Source organism: Solanum lycopersicum, chromosome 4 (assembly GCF_036512215.1).
Source record: "Solanum lycopersicum chromosome 4, SLM_r2.1".
NCBI lineage: Eukaryota > Viridiplantae > Streptophyta > Magnoliopsida > Solanales > Solanaceae > Solanum > Solanum lycopersicum.
The window spans coordinates 63392488-63404902 of NC_090803.1; the positions used below are offsets into that span (position 1 = coordinate 63392488).

At 30.8% G+C, this 12415-nt stretch overlaps 1 protein-coding gene across 1 annotated transcript; it reads right to left on the reverse strand.

Moving 5' to 3' along the window:
- Nucleotides 1–229: 229 nt before the first annotated feature.
- LOC101262512 (uncharacterized) lies at nt 230–5468 on the reverse strand. The gene is made up of 6 exons (XM_004237974.5): nt 5308–5468; nt 5036–5128; nt 4379–4514; nt 2177–2314; nt 1944–2065; nt 230–767 (listed from the first exon to the last, which is right to left on the reverse strand). Exons 2-6 carry the CDS (start codon nt 5077–5079, stop codon nt 626–628), a joined length of 582 nt encoding a protein of 193 aa, XP_004238022.1. The 5' UTR covers nt 5080–5128; nt 5308–5468; the 3' UTR covers nt 230–625.
- Nucleotides 5469–12415: the final 6947 nt, after the last annotated feature.

Here is a 12415-nt window from a genome sequence, read left to right on the forward strand (position 1 = left end):
TATTAATAGATTCTTGCTACGTACTACCTAATATACACCCTAAAAAACTAAATAGGATGTACAAATAAACTGAAATTCCTACCTAACAAATAATTAAATAAACATTATATTATTTTCTCTAAAATACATCCAACCAAACAATCCAAGTATTTTAGGTACTGAAGTTTGTTGTGATACAAGTTTCTCTGCAAGTTCGGAGTTGCACAAGAAATTAACTTTGTGATAGCAATTTTGTAACCTCAAAGCAGAATGCATGATACAGCCATTTAACATAATCATCACTGAATAATACTTTGATACAAACACAATTACTTCAACAAGAACTGCTTCCACTTTATGACAGGATCGAAATGTTCAATAAGGCAGACACATTATTTTCACTACCACTACAATTTTATCAACTTCCACTTTACACAACACCCTGTAAGCAGTTCAACTCATCTCATAAGAAATGGATTCGCATATTAACTACTTGAACAGACGGAGTTCTTAGGCATATAGTCATTATATTTATGGTAAGTTCTCTGATAAGTGAGAATTCTAGTGATTTGAGGTGTATCAGTTGATGGTTGATAGGTAAAGAGCCTATTCAATAGCGCCTTTGGTATTAGTGCACTTGAGTCTGCTAGACTTTCCTCTGGAAAAGAAGTGAGCCTAATAAAACAGCAATGCCTGTTATGGCGATTGTGAACAGAAGCCGCTTTCTGGAGAATTCTTGTGGCTGCCTTCTTGGTGGACCACGGTCTCTTTCAGCTGTGTGTGTGTTCCTTCAGAGAAACCAAAGAGCAACAAAATGAAAAAACATATACCAGAGCACTTGACATGCAACAGATAAGTTATGGTATCGAAAGTTCAAGATTTGGTTCCATTTACGTGTTTGAGAGGAAATGGTGGAAATTCATTTCAAACAAATGAATTACAAACAGATTGCATTGTAGTGAGTAAATATGAATCGGAACACACTGTTCTAGAACTTTCAGCATTGACCATTGCATGATTCCACAACTGCTTGTTTTCTTAATTCACAATTTTACACCAAACACGGGTTTCTTATTTGATGCACTACTAAGACTAGTAAGCAGTGACAAAGAATCTGAAGCCCCTATATCTCAATCTTAAAATTCTGAATACCGACGTGTCAAGTTTGTGAGTGCAGAACCTAAATGTGTGAGCCATCTGATGTATATGAGAGAAACAGAAAGACTCCCTCCTAATAAATTCATCAGTTTTTTTTAAGGTTCATCAGTTATTCAAAGAGAGGATAAGGTTGATTAATGGTAAAAGAACTTTCAGCTTGCTGATTTCTTGGGGCTTTATCTGGTTAAATTGCAAATATGCTGACCAATCTACGTTTTAATTCAATGCCATGGATCATTTTAAGGCCCATCCACATACTAACAGAAGTTGAAATAATTATTCGAGAGTTGAAATATGTAAACGGAACCGTGAAAAATATTAGTAGAAAGAGAATTGCTAGTTGGGCAGCTGAAGAAAAGACGGAGACTTTCTTCAATCAACCTAGAGAAAAAAGATGAAATCACAGAAAAAGATCAAGCTGTTGTGAATCAGAAAAAAAGAAACAACTTCAAATGCAAGATTTTGGACACTTTGGAGTCTGTCTTTAAGTGATTGGTTAAGTAAAAAGTTTATATATTTTTCTATCTTCTGTGAATAACCTTAATGCATCAGGGATGAGATTTACACTGGTTATTGTACCAATAAGAGAGGAAATAAGACATTAAGTTAAGATGACAGAAGGTGCACATTTAAGTCGAAAAGAAAAGCAGACAATAAGAATGCTACGGAATAGCATGTTTGCAATGGGAATGGAACTTGATCTAAAGAATATACCAACAGTGGATCTAACATATCAATATTATAAAAGACCTCAATGAGAGAATATCTGTAAAAAGTCATTTAAGCAAATACTTTATCTTTAATACCTGGAAGATTCTGCAACATTACTTATCATTCCATTGCATCTACTCTCATGAACATCTCTTTCTCGGAGTCTAATGTATCTGCTACAAAGATGGCATAATTCTGTCCGGTTCCCGCATACTTCCTGGGGTCAAGGCAGTTTAAATATCACAAGAACGAGCAAGATGCTAAATTCTAATCACTCCTGAAGATACAAAACATGAAACAATACCAGAACTTTGATATTTCTTATTACCTGATGCTCAAATAAATCAATTGCAGGCAAAGGAAACTCGCAATACTCGCATGTCACGATCCTTTTTGGGCAATTTTCACCTCTATGAACAGCTAAAATCTCACGTTCCATTGTCTCGCTACACAAAGAACAGGCAACCTAAAAATAAACAAGCACAGTAATAACATCAAAAGGTATAGTTTAGCCTAGAGTTTCCATCTAAACAACAAAAAAGAGAGACTGAATATTATGCCCTGCCCCCCAGGCAACCACAACCTGCTTCTTAATAAAAACAACTAAAGGGAGAAAAGGTGGGAGAACATTTAAACAATTTCTTCTACACATGTATCCTTGAGAAGAAAGAAAAAATTTAACCTAAATCCAGTACTCTTAGGGATGGTTCTCCATTTCAATATCCCTATTACTTATCCGTAGGTAATTCTTGAATAGCAATGGCACGAGCCAAAACATCTTGGGTTCTCTAAAGCCTTACTAGTTACTACCTCTTGTTTGCTCACTAGTTTCTAGCAGTCTGTTCTTAAAGGAAAATTTTAGAAGATATATTCAACTAAAAGTTAAAACTAACATTAGCAATACATATTTTAAGCAAGAAGACAACAAAATAATACTTGCTCGATTGCTCTGTAGGCCTTACTATCTCAAAATTATGTGATAGATCTTAGCATTCTATTCTCAAGGCAAATTTCCAAAGATATATTCAACTAGTCAAAGCTTAATGTCACTTGTTGTAATCAAGGAGACAACAAAAATAATACTTGCTATGCAGTCTTAGCACTAAACTGTTAACAGGCTCAGTAAGTTCGATATAAGCCCACTGTGAGAAATCATGGTTTCAACTATGGCAAAGCACTCAAAAGCTTGAGATTTTGCTGGGGATAGGGGCTGCTCAAGTGTTCAATTGCAAATGCTGCTTACCCTCCCTGTTCATGTTGGTTATCACTAATCGAAACCTCCTAAATCATTTATTTTAAAATCTAGAATGGATCACATGCAACACACTTTCGCGTTCATGCTCTATATAGAAATTTCAGTTGCAAGGATTATCACCAAAACAAACGCACGTAGATAAACAGCAAGAAAAGCTATGAACTCAGTTGATTATAAAGACAGCAAGTGAAATCAACAGGAAAGTCCACTTTTTTTTTTGTCTATTTTGATATACAGGCAAACACACATAGATCACAATGAAAAGCTAAGATTAATTAGAGTAAGACTAATGAGCAGCGGAAGACCGCACTCATCGAGCTTGTTTTCCAGTCAGTTTCAGTGAAGATAATTATACACCCTCTTATGCTAATCCAGCTTGAAACTCAACTATGCAAGGACATATAGCGTAAGAAAACTAGTGAGTTCTTAACCACATCACCTAACAAGCAAATACTTATTATCCCCATCTTCAGATTCCTCAAAATTACACCATGAAGTAGATACTTATTGTTTTTCTAACTTTAAGGATTCTACAACTATTGATGTCAAAAGGAACGAGATGGTGAAACATGTGTGATAATGCTTGATACATCTATTCTTGTTTATAAACACATATATCTAGTTGTATTCTTCTTCTTCTTTATTTTATTTAAACTTGGATGGTTTATTATTGGTAATTGCCAAAAAAAAATGACAGGGTAAAAACCCTTGTTCTATAAAAACCAAGGGCCACTTGGCTCACGGTTCAGAACTCAATTGATAATTGTCCCGTCAATCTACCCTTCTCCACTTAACACCAGGCTTTAGTATGCGACACAATTCGTGTGCTAAAGCTATACTTGTGAGTGGTGCGCTTACCATCAATGCAAAGCCCTGGGGCAACATTATAGATGTAGGAATAAACATAAACATATAAAGAGAGCCTACACTACTCGTGCATTTTTTTTTTTTTTTGCAAACATGTTCTGAAACACGAGTTTCCTTGAGCCGAGGGCTTATTGGAAACAACCTCTCTACCCTTACAAAGGTAAGGGTCCCTCCCCAGGATACACTGGGTATGTTGTAGTTGAATAAAAAGAGAACCTACATTATATATGTTTTAGAAATATATTAGCTAGATAAATGATGTACAAATGTATTCATGTAAAGTTGTAAACAGTATCTACATGATCAGCAAATGGATTCTACGTGAACTAATGAATGTAGACATCTATCTTCAAGTGAGTAACATCAGTGATAAAGTGTATAACAGGTCAGACAAATAAGGTCACATACCGGAGCATGAGTGCTCAAGAAATGTTCCTCCGCAAACTTTCTAGGAACCATATCCTCACAGATTTTACATTTTTCAAGATTCCGGGAGCAGTGAGCAAAATGAAGATCAAGATTGGTGGAAGGAATTGCTCTGTCACTGTAAATATCACCATTCAAACCAGAAGGTGCCGCAATGTCAGAAGTAAACAGAAGGATCAACAGTCAAACAAGTAACAACCAAACATAAAACAAACATTATGCTAGTAACCATGCATAAATAGCAATATTGCCTGAAAACTACATTTATTAAAGAATCTTGTCAATTGATTTCTTCTATGGCTTAAATTACAAATTAATCTTTTATAGCATGGATTCTTCATTTCCAGTAGAGAAACAGAATCTTCTTCCTGGCAGAATCAAATATAAAAAAATAAATTTTGCTAATAAAAACTCACATTAATCCACTTAGCTGAAAGAAACAATCAAACTGATGCTAATATAGGAAAGTTAAAAAAATTCACAGAAACAGCATTTTTGTAATCAAACTAACAACTTCAACATTTAATACACCTTTCTCCGTCTGAGCTAAATTATATCCAGAAACAAACATATAACTTCGGATAATTCATCAAACAAACACCAAAACGAAAAAAAAAATGAAAATTCAAATAAAATTACCAGTGACTGCAGATGCTGGTGGCTTGATCAGAAGCTACAGCCATTACTCCGCCCCAAAAAGATCAACAAGAATCTCTCCCTTTGAATTAAAATCTATAACAAATGGGAAATAAGCAAAATTGAATTACTAAGAAGCAAATTATGAAGAAAATCAATTAATTAAAGACAGAAATTGAAGTTAGGTAAGCGAATTGGGAATCAAAATTAGGTAAAATCAATTTCTAATTTGTGACGAATTGAAACGATTTTTTTTTTGAATTAGAAAAAACGACCTAAAGATTCTTCAAATTGGATTTATCGACAGGATCAATAGAATGATCGATGATTGATCTGAGAATTATATCCCTTTTTTGTTTGTTGGATTGAAGAGAGAGACTGTTGCTCTCTCTTTAGCTAAGAAAAATGGAGTCCACTTTGACGACGATTATGTTCCTTTTAACTTACCGGGTCGGATCCTTATGATTGATGAATTTTCTCGGTTCTCTCACGCTCCTTTGATGCGCGTGCATGCAGATGCAGTCAATAATGGGCTTAATTGGGCTGATGAGTATTATTGGGCTTATTGGGGTTAGGTTTGATATTTTTTGGATCTGGATTTGCTCCCAGGCCCAACTTGAGGTGAGTGAACTCAAACCTCAGTTTTTTTTTTTTTTGGGCAAAACTTTCAAGGTTAAAAGTTTAAAATTTGTTAAACGTAAAGTTTTTTTTTCTTCATAAAGTAAGAACGATGAAGATCATCTAGCTATAAAACACTCAGATCTTGTGCTAAGTTTTGCATGTCGAGGCATAAGAAGGGGTTTCTAATTAATTAACTGCGTCAGTTATCATCAAAGGATATGGTGCAGTGGATAAGATGTTCTCTGTTATTAAAGAAATCCTTGATAGAGAATGCTTCCTACCTGATAGATCCCTATATGATGTGAATCCGAATTAGTTGGGCTAAAACGAGTACTGAACGCTGACTGGAAAAAAAAATGTGTGAGCGGATTTGTTTTTGTATGATTCCCTCAGCTTGAAGAAACAAAAAAGTAATTAAGAGTGTGTTTGATTTTCCAATTTTCTCATATTAGTTACATTGAGAACATATATAACTTCGTTGATGAGAGTAGAATACATAAATTCCTTAAATGATATTTCAATCTTATATCTTTTGACATATCTTGAAAAAAAATTATTTACTTATCTAACGCTAAAAAAAATAAGTTAAAACTACTTAATTATCTACATACGATATACCAACAACTAACAAAAATCCATTAAGACTTGTCCTAATTACTTTTCTCATCCATTCTCAATTTCATTGTTTTATTGGCATGACACAATTAATAAAAAAAAATAGAAGAAATAATGTGACCAACATATAATACAACAAATAATCTTGTCAATTGATCTTCTAGAAACTCCCACCGCTCCTAGCTCAATTCTCCTAAGTACTAGTTTTTCTTTTCTCATTAAGTCCGATATTCGTTTTGAAGTTAATTAAAAAAATTTATTTTAAAATAAAACGCTCTCAATCAAACACAATCTCTTATTACATACACACTAATTGTGCAACTTGCATTATAATTTATAAATTTGCACTACTGGCCTACTCCAACTTGCTGCCTTGCTGGTCATATGTTTCTTTTAAAAAAGGTTCTGGATTTCTGGTCATTTAATATAGGAGACAAAAGGGAGAACATGCGTTAGCTATTAAGAAATTGAGTACGAATTTTATTTTGCACAAATATAAACAAGTACGACAAAAAATTATTTTATAGGCCATACCATGATTATCTTTCCCTTTTCAATAAAATACAGCACATAGTGATGATTAGTGGAAATATAATGGGTTAATCATAATAATAATAATAGTAACCTTAATTTTGGATATATAAGACTTCATGTATTGATAAATAATTGCTCAATATCAATAGAGCACGTCATGCTTATTTTATTTTTTTTTGGCCCATGACGCCAAATAGCCATATTTTGAGGGGTGTCTCATATCAAAAGAAACTATTCCATAATTTTAATGGTTGTGGTGATTGATATTGACTAAATAAGGAGACAAAATCAACATAGTTATGAAGACAAATGATAGTAAAGAAAAAAAATGTCAGTTATAGCGAAATAACGAGTAGTTAAAACATAATATATAATGATACACGTGAAAAAATAAGAAATTAATTACGTGTATAAGGGTAATATTATGATAAACATAATGCTTTCAGATTCTCATCAAACCTAATCTCATTGAAAAATAAGAAAAAACTCAACTCTATTAACCTTCCATCCTAATCCACTTGAGATATTCTCATATATAAGGTCATATTCTTGATAAACCGAACTCGTGTTATATCTTGTCTTATAAGCTTTTTTCAATACTTTTTCTGGTTTATCTTTGTCTCTCTTCACATTCACTATATTCGACTTTTCACACTTTTCGTTCATTGAGATATTTGTTAATCTCCTTTCATTGGGATATTTGTTAATCTCCTCTAATTTCCTTTATCAAATCATCTTAAATTCTCAATCTCGTGCACCTCTCTTATTTTCATCTACTACTACCCTTTACTTATCTATTAGGCTAAAAAGTATTCTTGAAATATCTAAAAAGATTAGTTTGCTATATTATATTTTTAAGTCATTTATTGAGTTAAAAATATATTTCTAAATCCACTTATTTTTAACTCAATATACAAATGAAGCATATATTTAAACTTTTTCAAATAGTTCAGAAAACTTTTGATCATTTCCCGTATCCAAACTAAAAGTTGCTCCCATTGTGTTCCAATATTAAACATACTATAGCATTTTACAACCACATATTAGTAGACTTCGATGGCACAATGACTTCCTAAGAAAACAAAAATGAACACCTCCTTTAATCTTAAATTTGATGTATTGAAGGTTATATACCATAGGAAGAGGGTATCACTTTCTTAGTCTTGATATCCGTGCCCATATGATTTGGCTGATGATTGACACTTGTCCATCCTTTTTAGTTGGAGGTGAAATAAAGCTCCCTTAATTTTCTCTTTAACACCTTCATTGGATGATTCAAAAGCAAGAAGTATCTTGATTAGTCCAAGAAATCTTGTTCACGTGGGAGTCAACCAACTAGACATTACTAGTTCCTAAAACAAGATAAATCATAATTATCAATCCCCCACCCTTCAAGGTCTTTGTTACCTCCAAAATAATTTTAAACTGATATTATTATATTATGTTTTTCGATCATCTAATATAGATAATTAAAAATATAAAAAGTTTGATGATATGCTTATAATTTTATTTTTACAAGTTTTCTTTGTATAAAAAATAATTTTTCTTTTTTTTTTTGTAATTTGAACTTTTTTTTTCTTATTATTTTCTTTTAAAATATCGCGATCTCCTCCTTGAATTAACTTGAACATTTGTGCTTAAGGAGAAAAAAGGAAATGAGATCATAAGTTAAACTTGCTCCTACAAATACAATTCATATATAGTTGATAGTTCTAATCCCTCTTACAAGAAAAAGGTAATGTAAAAGAATAATAAAACCTAGGAAAAAAGTTGGATCATAAAATAATTAAGCATGCTTGATATTTGACAAATTAATGGCAACATTATATTATGATGATTTTGACTATCGAAATGATAATTTTTCATGTGAAATCAGATCTCTAAACCTCGTTAATCACATCTATTACTATTTAATAATTTTACTGTTATCGTGTCATACTGATACAGTACTTAGGTAAGTTTTGCAATAAAATAATATTCATGATATTGTTATGTCATGTACTTACAACTTTAAATTATTCGCAAGGTAGTTTTTGCTGATGATTTTTTTTTATCAAGGACATTGTTGCTGACGGAGTACTCTTTTATGAGACTTGTTAACATAAAATACGTTTAGTTTGAATATTTTATGTATTGATCACCACTTTTTTGGAGTGATATTTTCTTCTTGCCTTTTTAATTATCTCTTAATTAATTTTTCTTCTTCTTTAATCCCACTATGTGTTGGAGATAGAGAAAGAAGATAAACATGAGGAGACAAAGAAAAGACATTTTCCATGGAAATTAGGAGTTTTAATTTCCATATTTGGTAACCTTTCTTAATCCAAATACAGATCACATGTTGGACAACTGACAAGTGGAATTTCACTTAAATCGTTTTCTTAAATTCCTAGATTGTTATTCCCTAAAATATCATGTTTGATGAATAAACGTATATAGATAGAGCAAGAAAAAGGTAAAGGGTATATATATTGTATTTTAATAACCTGTGCTCAATTAAAGTAAAAATTTAGAGAGTGGAAGAAATGTAAATTTATTTCGAGTTCACAATTTGTTAATTGTGTATTTAAGAAATTTAATTAGGTTTCTCATTGTTATCTATCGCATATTAATTATTCGAAGCCTTGGAATAAATAGTTATGTTAATTGCATGTACTTAAGAAATTTAAGTTTCTTATTGTTATCGCATATTAATTATTCGAAGCCTTGGAATAAATAGTTACGAGTTTGAGAATCAACAGATAGCCATTCAAACAAAGATAGTGTCAATTTGGGAATTGGAAATCACCGCAAAACTTTCAAATAAATTAAGCACAAAAATATATCAGAAATTGGAAATAGAATAACGGGCATAAAAATATTTCTTCGTCCAAAACACTGAATAATTACAAATAGAGACAAATTCATTATAGGAAAATTAATATGAAAATTGACTTAGTTATATATATTTTTTATTAAAATTATTAAAATCTATCTCGCTCGATGATAAATCGTATGCGTATTTTTAAAATTTTTCATCTTGTTAATTAAGCAAACTTGACGCAAAATATTTGTCATTGTGCCCATAAAATAGTCACCCAAATCAAGTAAGGGCAAACTCGTCAATAAACATTTCACAACCACTACAAAAACCGCTGTTGTTTTTATCCGTCCCAATCAAAGCGGTTTTGACGATTTATATAATTGATGGACATAATTTCCTCTTATAGGCTATTCATTCAATCAGAAGACTGACTGAAAATAATAATAATAATAATAATAATAATCAGAAGACTGACCCAAGAATCAAAATGACGATGGCCAAGCCTCATTGTATTTAAATTATATATGTTGATAAATTATATATTTTATAGTAATAGTATAATTTAGTACACCCTCCGGTTCGTTACAATTTATGAAGCTAACTTTAATTTTGTAAAGTCAATTTAACCGATATTTAAAGGTTAATTAATTGAATTAGATCAACATACTAAAATATTTTAAAATAAATTTTAGGTATTAAAAATACGATAAGTTACAATAATTTTTTAACGTAAATATAATTAAAAGTATATTATAAATACTTGTCAAACATTAGCTAATTTGAATATCAAAAAGCAACAAATATCTCATAATTTGAGATAGTGTCTAATTTTTTTAATCAATAATGTTTAGTATATATGTGATTTCTTAAAATCAAAATCCTATAAGTGACATGCGGATTATGTTATTTCTATTATATTTAAATTTAAATTAAAAATGATGCATAAACCTTAAACTTGCTGTATGAATATCTCCGTCTTGGATGCTCAATTCTCCAACTACCAATTCTGATAAATTAATTAAGTTGCATTATTAGTATCATGTGCATACCTCCACTTGTAGCATGAAAATGAAATGAATATTATTATCCAAAAATATAGCAATTAACAATCAAAAGAATAGTAATTTATAGGATACCCCATGACTAACTTTCTTAATTTAGAGCTGTAACATGATTCATGATTATGACTAGCTACTAGAGTCTAGATAGTTACTTTATTTATTGATATGTTTCCAATTTAACAATTTCCCTAATTGGACAAGTTGTAGAGTATAGATATATGACTGCATGTTTCTCTATGTATTGAAGATATCTAAAACATAGACGTGACTAACGGCCCGTTTGGATGGCTTAATAAAAGCAGCTTTAAAAAAGTACTTTTAAAAGTGCTGAAACTTATTTTTAAAATAAGCAGTTATGCGTTTGGATAAAAGTGCTGAAGTTTAAAAAAAAATTGTTGATGTGTTTGGCAAATAAGTGCTGATAAACAGCTTTTTAAATCAAAATGTCTGAAATACTCTTAAAAACTATTAACATAATAAAAGTTAATTAATTTATATTTTACAACCATAAATAATTATATTTTGCTATCATTCACATATTTCTTTCTCATCACAAATTATTTATAAGAGGAATATAAACTTATTATAGATTTTAAAGATATATAATTTGGATAGATTAAAGAACGATTTAAGATTTTATTTTAGTTTCATCCATAGGTAATAATAATATTCTATCATTCACATATTTCTTTATTATGACAAATTATTTATAAGAGAAATATAAATTTTTATTTAAGTTATATGTGCAACTTATTTTACATTTTAATAATATATAATTTGAATAAATCACTTGAAAGATTTAAGATTTATTTTATTTTCATTCATTAGTAATAGTAATTGTCTATCATCCACACGTGAAAAGGGAAAAATAGAAGAAAGAGATGTTAGGGTTATGTGGGTAATTTGAAGATTGTATAAAAATACTAAGGGCAAAAAGGTAAAAATGTGGTCAACTTAAAACAACTTATAAGCTGGAAAAAAAAAAACACCCCTACCCCAGCTTTTAACTTTTGACTTAAAATAAGTTTTTTTAACTTAAAATAAGTTATTTTGAGTATTGCCAAACAGCCAAATAAGTCAAAAACCAGCTTTTAAGTCAGTTTGACCAGCTTTTAAGCTGAGCCAAACAGGCTCTAAAACTATTGAAAAGTATCAAAGTATTGGAAAAAAATTAGGCGTTCAAGTTGAATTTAATGTGAATAAACAATATAATTACGTATTAAGATAAAAGTTCAGTCCATGAAGTTATTTACAAAAATTATAGATTATAAGTTCAAAAATTATAGATTATAAGTTTAAGAGTATTTTACACAACAAAAAAAAAGGACGAATGACGAAGCAAAAATAAAGAGAGAGAGTTGGGAATTCTATTTTGGAAAAGATATTTTGGGGATTATAAAAGATATTTTGAATAACATAGTAAGAGATTGGAATCAAATTAAAAATGCTTATAAGTTTAAAACTCGTAAAGTTTGGAGTGATAGCAACTTATGACTCTTTCCGTTCTCAGTGTGTGAACACTTAATATTATCTGATTTTGAGGCATGAACAATCTATCTGAGGTCTCAACATTGAATGTTTTGACTCTAATATCATGTTAAATAAATCTTGGGACAAACTCGACTTGAACACTAACTCGAAAGAATTATCTAAGTCATACATTAATAAAGTCAGAACCTTATTTCTTGTTTCACATGATGTTGGACTTGCATATAATTTGGACTACTTCAGTTGACAGGTTTGGACATG

Bases quoted from the DNA above. Each gene is read 5' to 3' on its own strand.
- LOC101262512 (XM_004237974.5), bottom strand. From the start codon at position 5,079: ATGGCTGTAGCTTCTGATCAAGCCACCAGCATCTGCAGTCACTG. The intron at 2,066-2,176 runs GTAATAAGAAAT...CCTTGACCCCAG, and splicing joins TTGATTTATTTGAGCATCAG to GAAGTATGCGGGAACCGGAC. The intron at 768-1,943 runs GTATTAAAGATA...GTTTCTCTGAAG, and splicing joins AATGTTGCAGAATCTTCCAG to GAACACACACACAGCTGAAA.